General features: G+C 43.0%; 1 protein-coding gene across 1 annotated transcript in view; it reads right to left on the bottom strand.

Moving 5' to 3' along the window:
• The window catches only part of RB1 (RB transcriptional corepressor 1), a 1,127,793-nt gene that overhangs the window by 536,223 nt on the left and 579,369 nt on the right, over positions 1-12,201 (bottom strand). Inside the window, exons 17-18 of the mRNA XM_053708021.1 lie at positions 399-455; positions 283-314 (exon numbers count right to left, since the gene is read on the bottom strand). Of these exons, the coding sequence (XP_053563996.1) occupies positions 283-314; positions 399-455 (89 nt within the window). The remainder of the gene's footprint in view (positions 1-282; positions 315-398; positions 456-12,201) is intronic.

Genomic DNA, 12,201 nt, shown 5'->3' with positions numbered 1-12,201 from the left:
TCTAAAGGAAGTATAATGAAGTGCCAAATCCAAATCAATACTTTAGACAGGTTTTATCTATTATAAAGAGAAAGCACGAGATTAGTAACTAGGGAGTGGTTCAAAAAGAAAGTGAACAGAGTAGAAGGTGCTGACAAGAACAGGGGACAGGAAGGCCACAAGTAGTAAGTCTTATTGTCATAAACTATCCTTACAATCGACAAAGCTACTGCTGCATAATTTCCCGTTGTAACTTTCAATCTAAAAATAAATTCAATAAATCAGGACGTATGAAAAACAAACCTGAAGTTTTGTACTGACAAGCGTACTTCCTCCTAAAATATGAGGGACAAAAAAAGAAATATGTTAACCGCTTTAGGATGTTACTATCTGTACAATATAACTGTACATTTACTTACAGACTTGAGAATGGATTCCATAACTCTGTAATGTAAACGGACCCCAACTTTGTATCTCTATTTAAAGAATAAAAAAAAACAGATAAATAGAAAAATTACATTAAAATTTAGGACCATGCAGAAATAGAGCACAAATATAAAAAAATTTGAAATAACAGAATTTATGTTTACCTGATAAATTACTTTCTCCAACGGTGTGTCCGGTCCACGGCGTCATCCTTACTTGTGGGATATTCTCTTCCCCAACAGGAAATGGCAAAGAGCCCAGCAAAGCTGGTCACATGATCCCTCCTAGGCTCCGCCTACCCCAGTCATTCGACCGACGTTAAGGAGGAATATTTGCATAGGAGAAACCATATGATACCGTGGTGACTGTAGTTAAAGAAAATAAATTATCAGACCTGATTAAAAAACCCGGGCGGGCCGTGGACCGGACACACCGTTGGAGAAAGTAATTTATCAGGTAAACATAAATTCTGTTTTCTCCAACATAGGTGTGTCCGGTCCACGGCGTCATCCTTACTTGTGGGAACCAATACCAAAGCTTTAGGACACGGATGATGGGAGGGAGCAAATCAGGTCACCTAGATGGAAGGCACCACGGCTTGCAAAACCTTTCTCCCAAAAATAGCCTCAGAAGAAGCAAAAGTATCAAACTTGTAAAATTTGGTAAAAGTGTGCAGTGAAGACCAAGTCGCTGCCCTACATATCTGATCAACAGAAGCCTCGTTCTTGAAGGCCCATGTGGAAGCCACAGCCCTAGTGGAATGAGCTGTGATTCTTTCGGGAGGCTGCCGTCCGGCAGTCTCGTAAGCCAATCTGATGATGCTTTTAATCCAAAAAGAGAGAGAGGTAGAAGTTGCTTTTTGACCTCTCCTTTTACCTGAATAAACAACAAACAAGGAAGATGTTTGTCTAAAATCCTTTGTAGCATCTAAATAGAATTTTAGAGCGCGAACAACATCCAAATTGTGCAACAAACGTTCCTTCTTTGAAACTGGTTTCGGACACAGAGAAGGTACGATAATCTCCTGGTTAATGTTCTTGTTAGAAACAACTTTTGGAAGAAAACCAGGTTTAGTACGTAAAACCACCTTATCTGCATGGAACACCAGATAAGGAGGAGAACACTGCAGAGCAGATAATTCTGAAACTCTTCTAGCAGAAGAAATTGCAACCAAAAACAAAACTTTCCAAGATAATAACTTAATATCAACGGAATGCAAGGGTTCAAACGGAACCCCCTGAAGAACTGAAAGAACTAAGTTGAGACTCCAAGGAGGAGTCAAAGGTTTGTAAACAGGCTTGATTCTAACCAGAGCCTGAACAAAGGCTTGAACATCTGGCACAGCTGCCAGCTTTTTGTGAAGCAACACAGACAAGGCAGAAATCTGTCCCTTCAAGGAACTTGCAGATAATCCTTTTTCCAATCCTTCTTGAAGGAAGGATAGAATTTTAGGAATCTTAACATTGTCCCAAGGGAATCCTTTAGATTCACACCAACAGATATATTTTTTCCAAATTTTGTGGTAAATTTTTCTAGTTACAGGCTTTCTGGCCTGAACAAGAGTATCAATAACAGAATCTGAGAACCCTCGCTTCGATAAAATCAAGCGTTCAATCTCCAAGCAGTCAGCTGGAGTGAGACCAGATTCGGATGTTCGAACGGACCTTGAACAAGAAGGTCTCGTCTCAAAGGTAGCTTCCATGGTGGAGCCGATGACATATTCACCAGATCTGCATACCAAGTCCTGCGTGGCCACGCAGGAGCTATCAAGATCACCGACGCCCTCTCCTGATTGATCCTGGCTACCAGCCTGGGGATGAGAGGAAACGGCGGGAATACATAAGCTAGTTTGAAGGTCCAAGGTGCTACTAGTGCATCTACTAGAGTCGCCTTGGGATCCCTGGATCTGGACCCGTAGCAAGGAACTTTGAAGTTCTGACGAGAGGCCATCAGATCCATGTCTGGAATGCCCCACAGTTGAGTGATTTGGGCAAAGATTTCCGGATGGAGTTCCCACTCCCCCGGATGCAATGTCTGACGACTCAGAAAATCCGCTTCCCAATTTTCCACTCCTGGGATGTGGATTGCAGACAGGTGGCAGGAGTGAGTCTCCGCCCATTGAATGATTTTGGTCACTTCTTCCATCGCCAGGGAACTCCTTGTTCCCCCCTGATGGTTGATGTACGCAACAGTCGTCATGTTGTCTGATTGAAACCGTATGAACTTGGCCCTCGCTAGCTGAGGCCAAGCCTTGAGAGCATTGAAAATCGCTCTCAGTTCCAGAATATTTATCGGTAGAAGAGATTCTTCCCGAGACCAAAGACCCTGAGCTTTCAGGGATCCCCAGACCGCGCCCCAGCCCATCAGACTGGCGTCGGTCGTGACAATGACCCACTCTGGTCTGCGGAAGGTCATCCCTTGTGACAGGTTGTCCAGGGACAGCCACCAACGGAGTGAGTCTCTGGTCCTCTGATTTACTTGTATCTTCGGAGACAAGTCTGTATAGTCCCCATTCCACTGACTGAGCATGCACAGTTGTAATGGTCTTAGATGAATGCGCGCAAAAGGAACTATGTCCATTGCCGCTACCATCAAACCTATCACTTCCATGCACTGCGCTATGGAAGGAAGAGGAACGGAATGAAGTATCCGACAAGAGTCTAGAAGTTTTGTTTTTCTGGCCTCTGTCAGAAAAATCCTCATTTCTAAGGAGTCTATTATTGTTCCCAAGAAGGGAACCCTTGTTGACGGAGATAGAGAACTCTTTTCCACGTTCACTTTCCATCCGTGAGATCTGAGAAAGGCCAGGACGATGTCCGTGTGAGCCTTTGCTTGAGGAAGGGACGACGCTTGAATCAGAATGTCGTCCAAATAAGGTACTACAGCAATGCCCCTTGGTCTTAGCCCCGCTAGAAGGGACCCTAGTACCTTTGTGAAAATCCTTGGAGCAGTGGCTAATCCGAAAGGAAGCGCCACGAACTGGTAATGCTTGTCCAGGAATGCGAACCTTAGGAACCGATGATGTTCCTTGTGGATAGGAATATGTAGATACGCATCCTTTAAATCCACCGTGGTCATGAATTGACCTTCCTGGATGGAAGGAAGAATTGTTCGAATGGTTTCCATTTTGAACGATGGAACCTTGAGAAACTTGTTTAAGATCTTGAGATCTAAGATTGGTCTGAACGTTCCCTCTTTTTTGGGAACTATGAACAGATTGGAGTAGAACCCCATCCCTTGTTCTCCTAATGGAACAGGATGAATCACTCCCATTTTTAACAGGTCTTCTACACAATGTAAGAATGCCTGTCTTTTTATGTGGTCTGAAGACAACTGAGACCTGTGGAACCTCCCCCTTGGGGGAAGCCCCTTGAATTCCAGAAGATAACCTTGGGAGACTATTTCTAGTGCCCAAGGATCCAGAACATCTCTTGCCCAAGCCTGAGCGAAGAGAGAGAGTCTGCCCCCCACCAGATCCGGTCCCGGATCGGGGGCCAACATTTCATGCTGTCTTGGTAGCAGTGGCAGGTTTCTTGGCCTGCTTTCCCTTGTTCCAGCCTTGCATTGGTCTCCAAGCTTGCTTGGCTTGAGAAGTATTACCCTCTTGCTTAGAGGACGTAGCACTTTGGGCTGGTCCGTTTCTACGAAAGGGACGAAAATTAGGTTTATTTTTGGCCTTGAAAGGCCGATCCTGAGGAAGGGCGTGGCCCTTACCCCCAGTGATATCAGAAATAATCTCTTTCAAGTCAGGGCCAAACAGCGTTTTCCCCTTGAAAGGAATGTTAAGTAGTTTGTTCTTGGAAGACGCATCAGCTGACCAAGATTTCAACCAAAGCGCTCTGCGCGCCACAATAGCAAACCCAGAATTCTTAGCCGCTAACCTAGCCAATTGCAAAGTGGCGTCTAGGGTGAAAGAATTAGCCAATTTGAGAGCACTGATTCTGTCCATAATCTCCTCATAAGGAGGAGAATCACTATCGACCGCCTTTACCAGCTCATCGAACCAGAAACACGCGGCTGTAGCGACAGGGACAATGCATGAAATTGGTTGTAGAAGGTAACCCTGCTGAACAAACATTTTTTTAAGTAAACCTTCTAATTTTTTATCCATAGGATCTTTGAAAGCACAACTATCTTCTATGGGTATAGTGGTGCGTTTGTTTAAAGTGGAAACCGCTCCCTCGACCTTGGGGACAGTCTGCCATAAGTCCTTTCTGGGGTCGACCATAGGAAACAATTTTTTAAATATGGGGGGAGGGACGAAAGGTATACCGGGCCTTTCCCATTCTTTATTTACAATGTCCGCCACCCGCTTGGGTATAGGAAAAGCTTCTGGGAGCCCCGGGACCTCTAGGAACTTGTCCATTTTACATAGTTTCTCTGGGATGACCAAATTGTCACAATCATCCAGAGTGGATAATACCTCCTTAAGCAGAGCGCGGAGATGTTCCAACTTAAATTTAAATGTAATCACATCAGGTTCAGCTTGTTGAGAAATTTTCCCTGAATCTGAAATTTCTCCCTCAGACAAAACCTCCCTGGCCCCATCAGACTGGTGTAGGGGCCTTTCAGAACCATTATCATCAGCGTCGTCATGCTCTACAGTATCTAAAACAGAGCAGTCGCGCTTACGCTGATAAGTGGGCATTTTGGCTAAAATGTTTTTGATAGAATTATCCATTACAGCCGTTAATTGTTGCATAGTAAGGAGTATTGGCGCGCTAGATGTACTAGGGGCCTCCTGAGTGGGCAAGACTCGTGTAGACGAAGGAGGGAAAGATGCAGTACCATGCTTACTCCCCTCACTTGAGGAATCATCTTGGGCATCATTGTCATTGTCACATAAATCACATTTATTTAAATGAGAAGGAACTCTGGCTTCCCCACATTCAGAACACAGTCTATCTGGTAGTTCAGACATGTTAAACAGGCATAAACTTGATAACAAAGTACAAAAAACGTTTTAAAATAAAACCGTTACTGTCACTTTAAATTTTAAACTGAACACACTTTATTACTGCAATTGCGAAAAAATATGAAGGAATTGTTCAAAATTCACCAAAATTTCACCACAGTGTCTTAAAGCCTTAAAAGTATTGCACACCAAATTTGGAAGCTTTAACCCTTAAAATAACGGAACCGGAGCCGTTTTTAACTTTAACCCCTTTACAGTCCCTGGTATCTGCTTTGCTGAGACCCAACCAAGCCCAAAGGGGAATACGATACCAAATGACGCCTTCAGAAAGTCTTTTCTATGTATCAGAGCTCCTCACACATGCGACTGCATGCCATGCTTCTCAAAAACAAGTGCGCAACACCGGCGCGAAAATGAGGCTCTGCCTATGATTTGGGAAAGCCCCTAAAGAATAAGGTGTCTAAAACAGTGCCTGCCGATATAATCTTATCAAAATACCCAGATTAAATGATTCCTCAAGGCTAAATATGTGTAATATATGAATCGATTTAGCCCAGAAAAAGTCTACAGTCTTAATAAGCCCTTATGAAGCCCTTATTTACTATCTTAATAAACATGGCTTACCGAATCCCATAGGGAAAATGACAGCTTCCAGCATTACATCGTCTTGTTAGAATGTGTCATACCTCAAGCAGCAAGAGACTGCTCACTGTTCCCCCAACTGAAGTTAATTCCTCTCAACAGTCCTGTGTGGAACAGCCATGGATTTTAGTAACGGTTGCTAAAATCATTTTCCTCATACAAACAGAAATCTTCATCTCTTTTCTGTTTCAGAGTAAATAGTACATACCAGCACTATTTTAAAATAACAAACTCTTGATTGAATAATAAAAACTACAGTTAAACACTAAAAAACTCTAAGCCATCTCCGTGGAGATGTTGCCTGTACAACGGCAAAGAGAATGACTGGGGTAGGCGGAGCCTAGGAGGGATCATGTGACCAGCTTTGCTGGGCTCTTTGCCATTTCCTGTTGGGGAAGAGAATATCCCACAAGTAAGGATGACGCCGTGGACCGGACACACCTATGTTGGAGAAATTGTCTCTAAATCTTTCCTTTAAATAAAAAAATGTAATGTTATTTTTAAAGGTACGCACACAATAGTTTTATATAACCAAATATAATTGAAGCATAAATACATTTCTGTGTTTTAAAAGTATTTTTCATTTGATTCTGTAAAACGAAACACTAAAATAGTCTGCAGTTTACGTAATAATTGTAATATTGTCCATTAATAAAATGTCGACATAACAGGAAAATATACACAAAACAAAAGAAAAACTATAAGATAGAAACAAACCCTTAGTGATTTGCATAGATGTTTAAAAAGCAAAAAGATATGTGATAAAAGTAAAAAAAACAACAACAAAAAAAAAGGATGGCTAATTCAATATTGATTATTAAAAATGATAGGCTTCACAATAAATATCAGTGCAATTTGTATATCAATGTAATTTCATTTTTTTTTTTTTTTACGTGAAAAGGGATATTATACAAAAGCATGTCATTTGTCATTTAGCAGTACTGACTTTGCAAGTCAAAGGGGGCAAAATAATTAGATCATGTTATTAACTAACACACTACAATGTACCTTTCATAAAAGTTGAATAATTATAAAGTATTATTTGAGCAACATTTCTTTCTTAATTTAAAGTCAAGAAAAATGATTGTGCAAAAAGGGACATGAAAACCAAAACTTTCTTTCATGATTCAGACATAGTAAACAATTTTTAAACAACATTCCAATTTACTTCTTTTATCAAATTTGCTAAGTTTTCATTGTATTCTTTGTTGAAGAAATATCTAGATAGGTAGCACATGTCTGGAGCACTACATGGCAGGAAATAGTGCTGCCACATAGTGCTTTTGCTAATGTATATTATTCCTGCAAAACTGCTGCCACTAAAAGCAGCAGATAAGTGCACAGTCCTGAGCTTATCTTCCTACTTTTCAACAAAGGATAACAATAAAAAAAAAATGATAATAGAAGTCAATAGGAAAGTTGTTTAAAATTATATGAGCTATTTGAATCATGAAAAATTATGTCCCTTTAACATGTAAGAGTATGCACAAAATCATTGGATAAAAGCAATGATAACAGGGAGGATAAAGCACTAGAAACAGGCCAACTTGGGATTTCAAAAGGTCAAGGTTGTTGCATTTCAGAAGTCTAAAATGTGAAAAGCTGCTTTAAAAGGGACAGTCAAGTAAAAAACAAAACTAATGCTTACCAGATAAATTACTTTCTTTCCTGGCAGGGAGAGTCAAGGACATCATTCCTTACTGTTGGGAAATACAACACCTGGCCACCAGGAGGCGGCAAAGACACCAAGTATCCACAGCGCTCGCTCCAAACTCACTACTGAGAGGCAAAGACACCCCAGCTAAAGGCTTAAATATCCCTCCCACTTCCCATATCCCGCCAGTCATTCGGCCGTGGGAACTAGGAAAAGTAGGAGAAACATCAGGGTATAAAGTTGCCAGAAGAGAAACAAAAAGGGAGCCGCCCAAACAAAGAATAATTTACAGACAGGGTCGTGGACTCTCCCTGCCAGGAAAGAAAGCAATTTATCTGGTAAGCATAAATTTTGTTTTCTTTCCATAAGGCAGGGAGAGTTCAAGCTTCATTCCTTACTGTTCGGAAAACAATACCCAAGCTCCAGAGGACACTGAAGGAATAACGGGAGGGAACAAAAAAGAAGCGGACCATAATCTGTGGGCACCACAGCCTGCAAAACCTTTCTCCCGAAAGCTGCTTCAGCCGAAGCAAACATATCAAACTTGTAACATTTAGATAAAGTATGAAAGGAGGACCAGGTAGCTGCATTACAAATCTGATCCATTGAGGCTTCGTTCTTAAAAGCCTAGGAAGAAGCTACTGCTCTAGTGTAATGAGTCGTAATCCTCTCAGGAGGCTGTTGTCCCGCCGTCTCATAAGCTAGGCGGATGACACTTCTCAACCAGAAAGACAGGGAAAACGTAGTGGCCATCTGACCCCTACGCTTACCCGCATAGATGACAAACAAAGATGAAGATTGTCTGAACTCCTTAGTAGCCTGAAGGTAGAACCACATCTAGATTGTGAAGCAGATGCACCTACGCCGAAGAAGGGTTGGGACAAAAGGAAGGAACAACAATCTCTTGATTAATGTTGCGATCTGACACCACCTTAAAAAGAAAACCTAACTTAGTACGTAAAACCACCTTATCAGAATGAAAAACAAGGTAAGGGGGGGGGGGGGGGTCACATTACAAGGCAGAAATCTCAGAGACTCTGCTAGCAGAGGCAATAGCTAATAGAAACAAAACCTTCCAAGATAACAGTTTAATGTCATTATGCATGGGCTCAAACGGAGCCTGCTGCAACACACGAAGAACAAGATTGAGACTCCATGGCGGAGCCATCTTTCTAAACACAGGTCTGAGACTTAACGAAGAACTGCACATCCGAAAGCTCAGCTAATCTCTTGTGCAGCAACACCGACAGGGCCGATATTTGTCCCTTCAGGGAACTAGCAGATAGACTCTTCTCCAGTCCATCCTGGAGAAAAGATAAAATTCTAACAACTTTAACCTTACACCAAGAAAAACTACGCTCCTCACACCAGGGCAGGTAAGTCCACCACAACTTATGGTAGATGCGTCGAGTAACTGGCTTACGAGCTTGAATCAGTGTCAATGGCACTCTCAGAGAAACCTCTCCTGGCTAAGACCAAGTGTTCAATATCCATGCAGTCAGCCTAAGAGAATCTAGATTTTGATGAAGGAAGGGACCCTGTATCAGCAGGTCCCTGCGACAAGGTTACCTCCACGGAGATGAGGAGATCTCCACCAGATATGCAAACCAAGTCCTTTGCGGCCAGGATGGAGCAATTAGAATCATAGATGCTTGCTCCCGTTTGATGCGGGCCACCACACGAGAGAAAAGAGGTAATGGAGGAAAGAGATATAGGAGTCTGAACCTCCATGGAACAGCAAGGGCATCTATTAGAACAGCTTGAGGATCCCTTAATCTCGACCTGTACTTGGGTAGTTTGGCATTGAGACGGGAGGCCATGAGGTCTATCTACCGCATCCCCCATCTGCTGCACATCTCTGCAAAGACCTCGGTGGAGAGACCATTCCCCTGGGTGAATGGACTGCCTGCTGAGAAAGTCTGCTTCCCAGTTGTCCACACCCAGTGTACAGTTGTGGGCCTCAGCCCATTCTAGGATTTGAGATACTTCTCTTAATGCTGATGAACTTCTCGTTCCTCCCTGATGGTTGATTTAGGCTATCGAAGTTATATTGTCTAATTGGAATCTAATAAACTCGGACGAACCCAGAGCATTGAAGATTGCCCGGAGTTCCAAGATATTGATCGGAAGAGTGGACTCCTGAGTTCATAGCCCCTGTGACTTCTTGGCACCCCAAACGGCTCCCCAGCCGGATAGATGCGTCCGTAGTCACAATCTCCCAGGACAGTCTCAAGAAGCATGTGCCTTGGGACAGATGATCGTGACAAAGCCACCAAGAGTGCGAGTCTTGACAGGTTGTCCAGAACTATCTGTTGTGACAGATCGGAATGGTCATTCCATTGTCTCAGCATGAATAGCTGTAAAGGTCTGAGGTGGAATCTGGCAAAGGGAATGATGTCCATACAAGACACCATGAGTCCGATCAACCTTAATACACTGGGCCACCGAAGGTCTCAAGGAGGCCTGGAGGGCGAGACATGCTTTTAGCTCACAACGTCTCTGATCTGTTAGAAAGATCTTCATGAACACAGAGTCTATAACTGTGCCCAGGAAAGTCACTCTGGTATTTGGAGTAGCAAACTCTCTTTCAAGTTTATCTTCCATACATGTTACTGAAGAAGACTTAGAAGAAGTTCTGAGTGATTCCTTGCTAGACAAAAAGATGGTGACTGTACCAAGATATTGTCCAGGCAAGGAGCTACTGCTATACCTCGGGTTCTGGCAACCGCTAGAAGAGCCCCCAGAAACTTCATAAATATCCTTGGAGCAGTGGCTAAGCCAAATGGAAGTGCTATGAATTGGAAGTGTTGATCAAGAAAAGTGAATCTCAAAAACTGGAAATCTTCCCTGTGGATCAGAAAATGAAGGTATGCATACTTCAGATCTATGGTAGTCCTAAACTGTCCTTCCTGAACCAGGGGAAGGATTGATCTTATAGTCTCCCATCTTCAAGCAATCTAAAAAGGCTTTCCTCTTCTCTGTCTTGTAGACAGTCGGGAGAATAGGGATCTTCCCCCTGGGCAGAGGAGATTTGAATCTTATCTGGTATCCCTGAGATACAACCTCCAGAACCCAAGTATCCTGAACATCCTGAAACTAAGCATGTGAGAAAAGCGACAATCTGCCCCCTACTCGATCCGATTGGGGGCCGCCCCCTTCATGTCGATTTGTCATCGGCGGGTTTCTTTGTCTGTTTGGACTTGTTCCAGGACTGAGCAGGCTTCGAAGTACTCTTGGGCTGCTCGGGTTTGGATGAAGATTGAGATAGTTGGGAGTCGTCCGAATGAAAGGAGTGAAAATTAGATGACTGCTGTCCCTTAGGTCTGTTGTTCTTATCCTGAGGTATGAAGACAGCTTTCCTTCCAGTAACCTTAAAAATGATGGAGTCCAGACCTGGTCCAAATAAAATCTTCCCCTTGAAAGGAAGAGAAAGGAGTCTGGATTTAGAAGTCATATCCGCAGACCGAGACTTCAACCAGAGAGCCCTATGGGTTAGGACCGCAAAACCTGAAGCCTTACCATTCAGGCGAATAATCTGCATATTTGCATCACAGATCAAAGAATTAGCTACTCTTAAAGCTTTAATTATCGCCTGAATATCCTCGAGGGGAGATTCCACCTCGATTAGTTCTGACAGAGTCGCACCAGTAGGTGGCGGCCCCGGCCACCGCCGGTTGAAATAAAAATCTGTGTGTTGGAACATTCTCCTTAGGAAAGCTTCCAACTTCTTATACATAGGTTCACTAAAGAAAGAGCTATCCTCAAGAGGGATAGTAGTACGCTTAGCTAGCATCGAAATGGCACCATCCGTCTTAGGGATGGAGCCCCACAGCTCTAAATGAGAGTCACGGACTGGGAACAATTTTTTAAAAGTAGCCAAGGGAGAAAAGGATGTTCCAATTCTTTCCCGTTCATTACTAATACGAACTGGGACCGGAAAAGTTTGTGGGACGTTCCTATCTTCATAAACCCTATCTAAGTTAGGGATTTTAGGTTCCTCATGTAGGTTAGCTTTTGGAACTTCTAGTGTAGACAGGACCTCCTTCAGTAAAAAACATAAATTATGCTTACCTGATAATTTAATTTCCATCTGTGGGAGGAGAGTCCACTGCTTCATTCATTACTTGTGGGAATTAAGAACCTGGCCACAAGGAGGAGGCAAAGTCACCCCAGCCAAAGGCTTAAATACCTTTCCCACTTCCCTCATCCCCCAGTCATTCTGCCAAGGGAAGACGGTACAAAACGGCGAGCAGTGGACTCTCCTCCCACAGATGGAAATGAAATTATTAGGTAAACATAATGTTTTCCATCTTAATGGGAGGAGAGTCCACTGCTTCCTTCATTACTTGTGGGAACAAATACCCAAGCTATAGAGGACACTGAATGAAAAAAATTGTGGGGGCAAAAGTAGACGGACCCTATACTGAGGGCACCACAGCCTATAGAACCTTTCTCCCAAAAACAGCTATCGCAGAACCAAAAAACAGAATTTATGCTAACCTGATCAATTACTTTCTCTTGCGGTGTATCCAGTCCACTGATTCATCCTTACTTGTGGGATATTCTCACTCCCTACAGGAAGTGG

This window comes from Bombina bombina, chromosome 3 (assembly GCF_027579735.1).
Source record: "Bombina bombina isolate aBomBom1 chromosome 3, aBomBom1.pri, whole genome shotgun sequence".
Lineage (NCBI taxonomy): Eukaryota > Metazoa > Chordata > Amphibia > Anura > Bombinatoridae > Bombina > Bombina bombina.
Note: the sequence above shows the minus strand (reverse complement) of the source record. Positions and strands in the feature narration are given on the sequence as shown.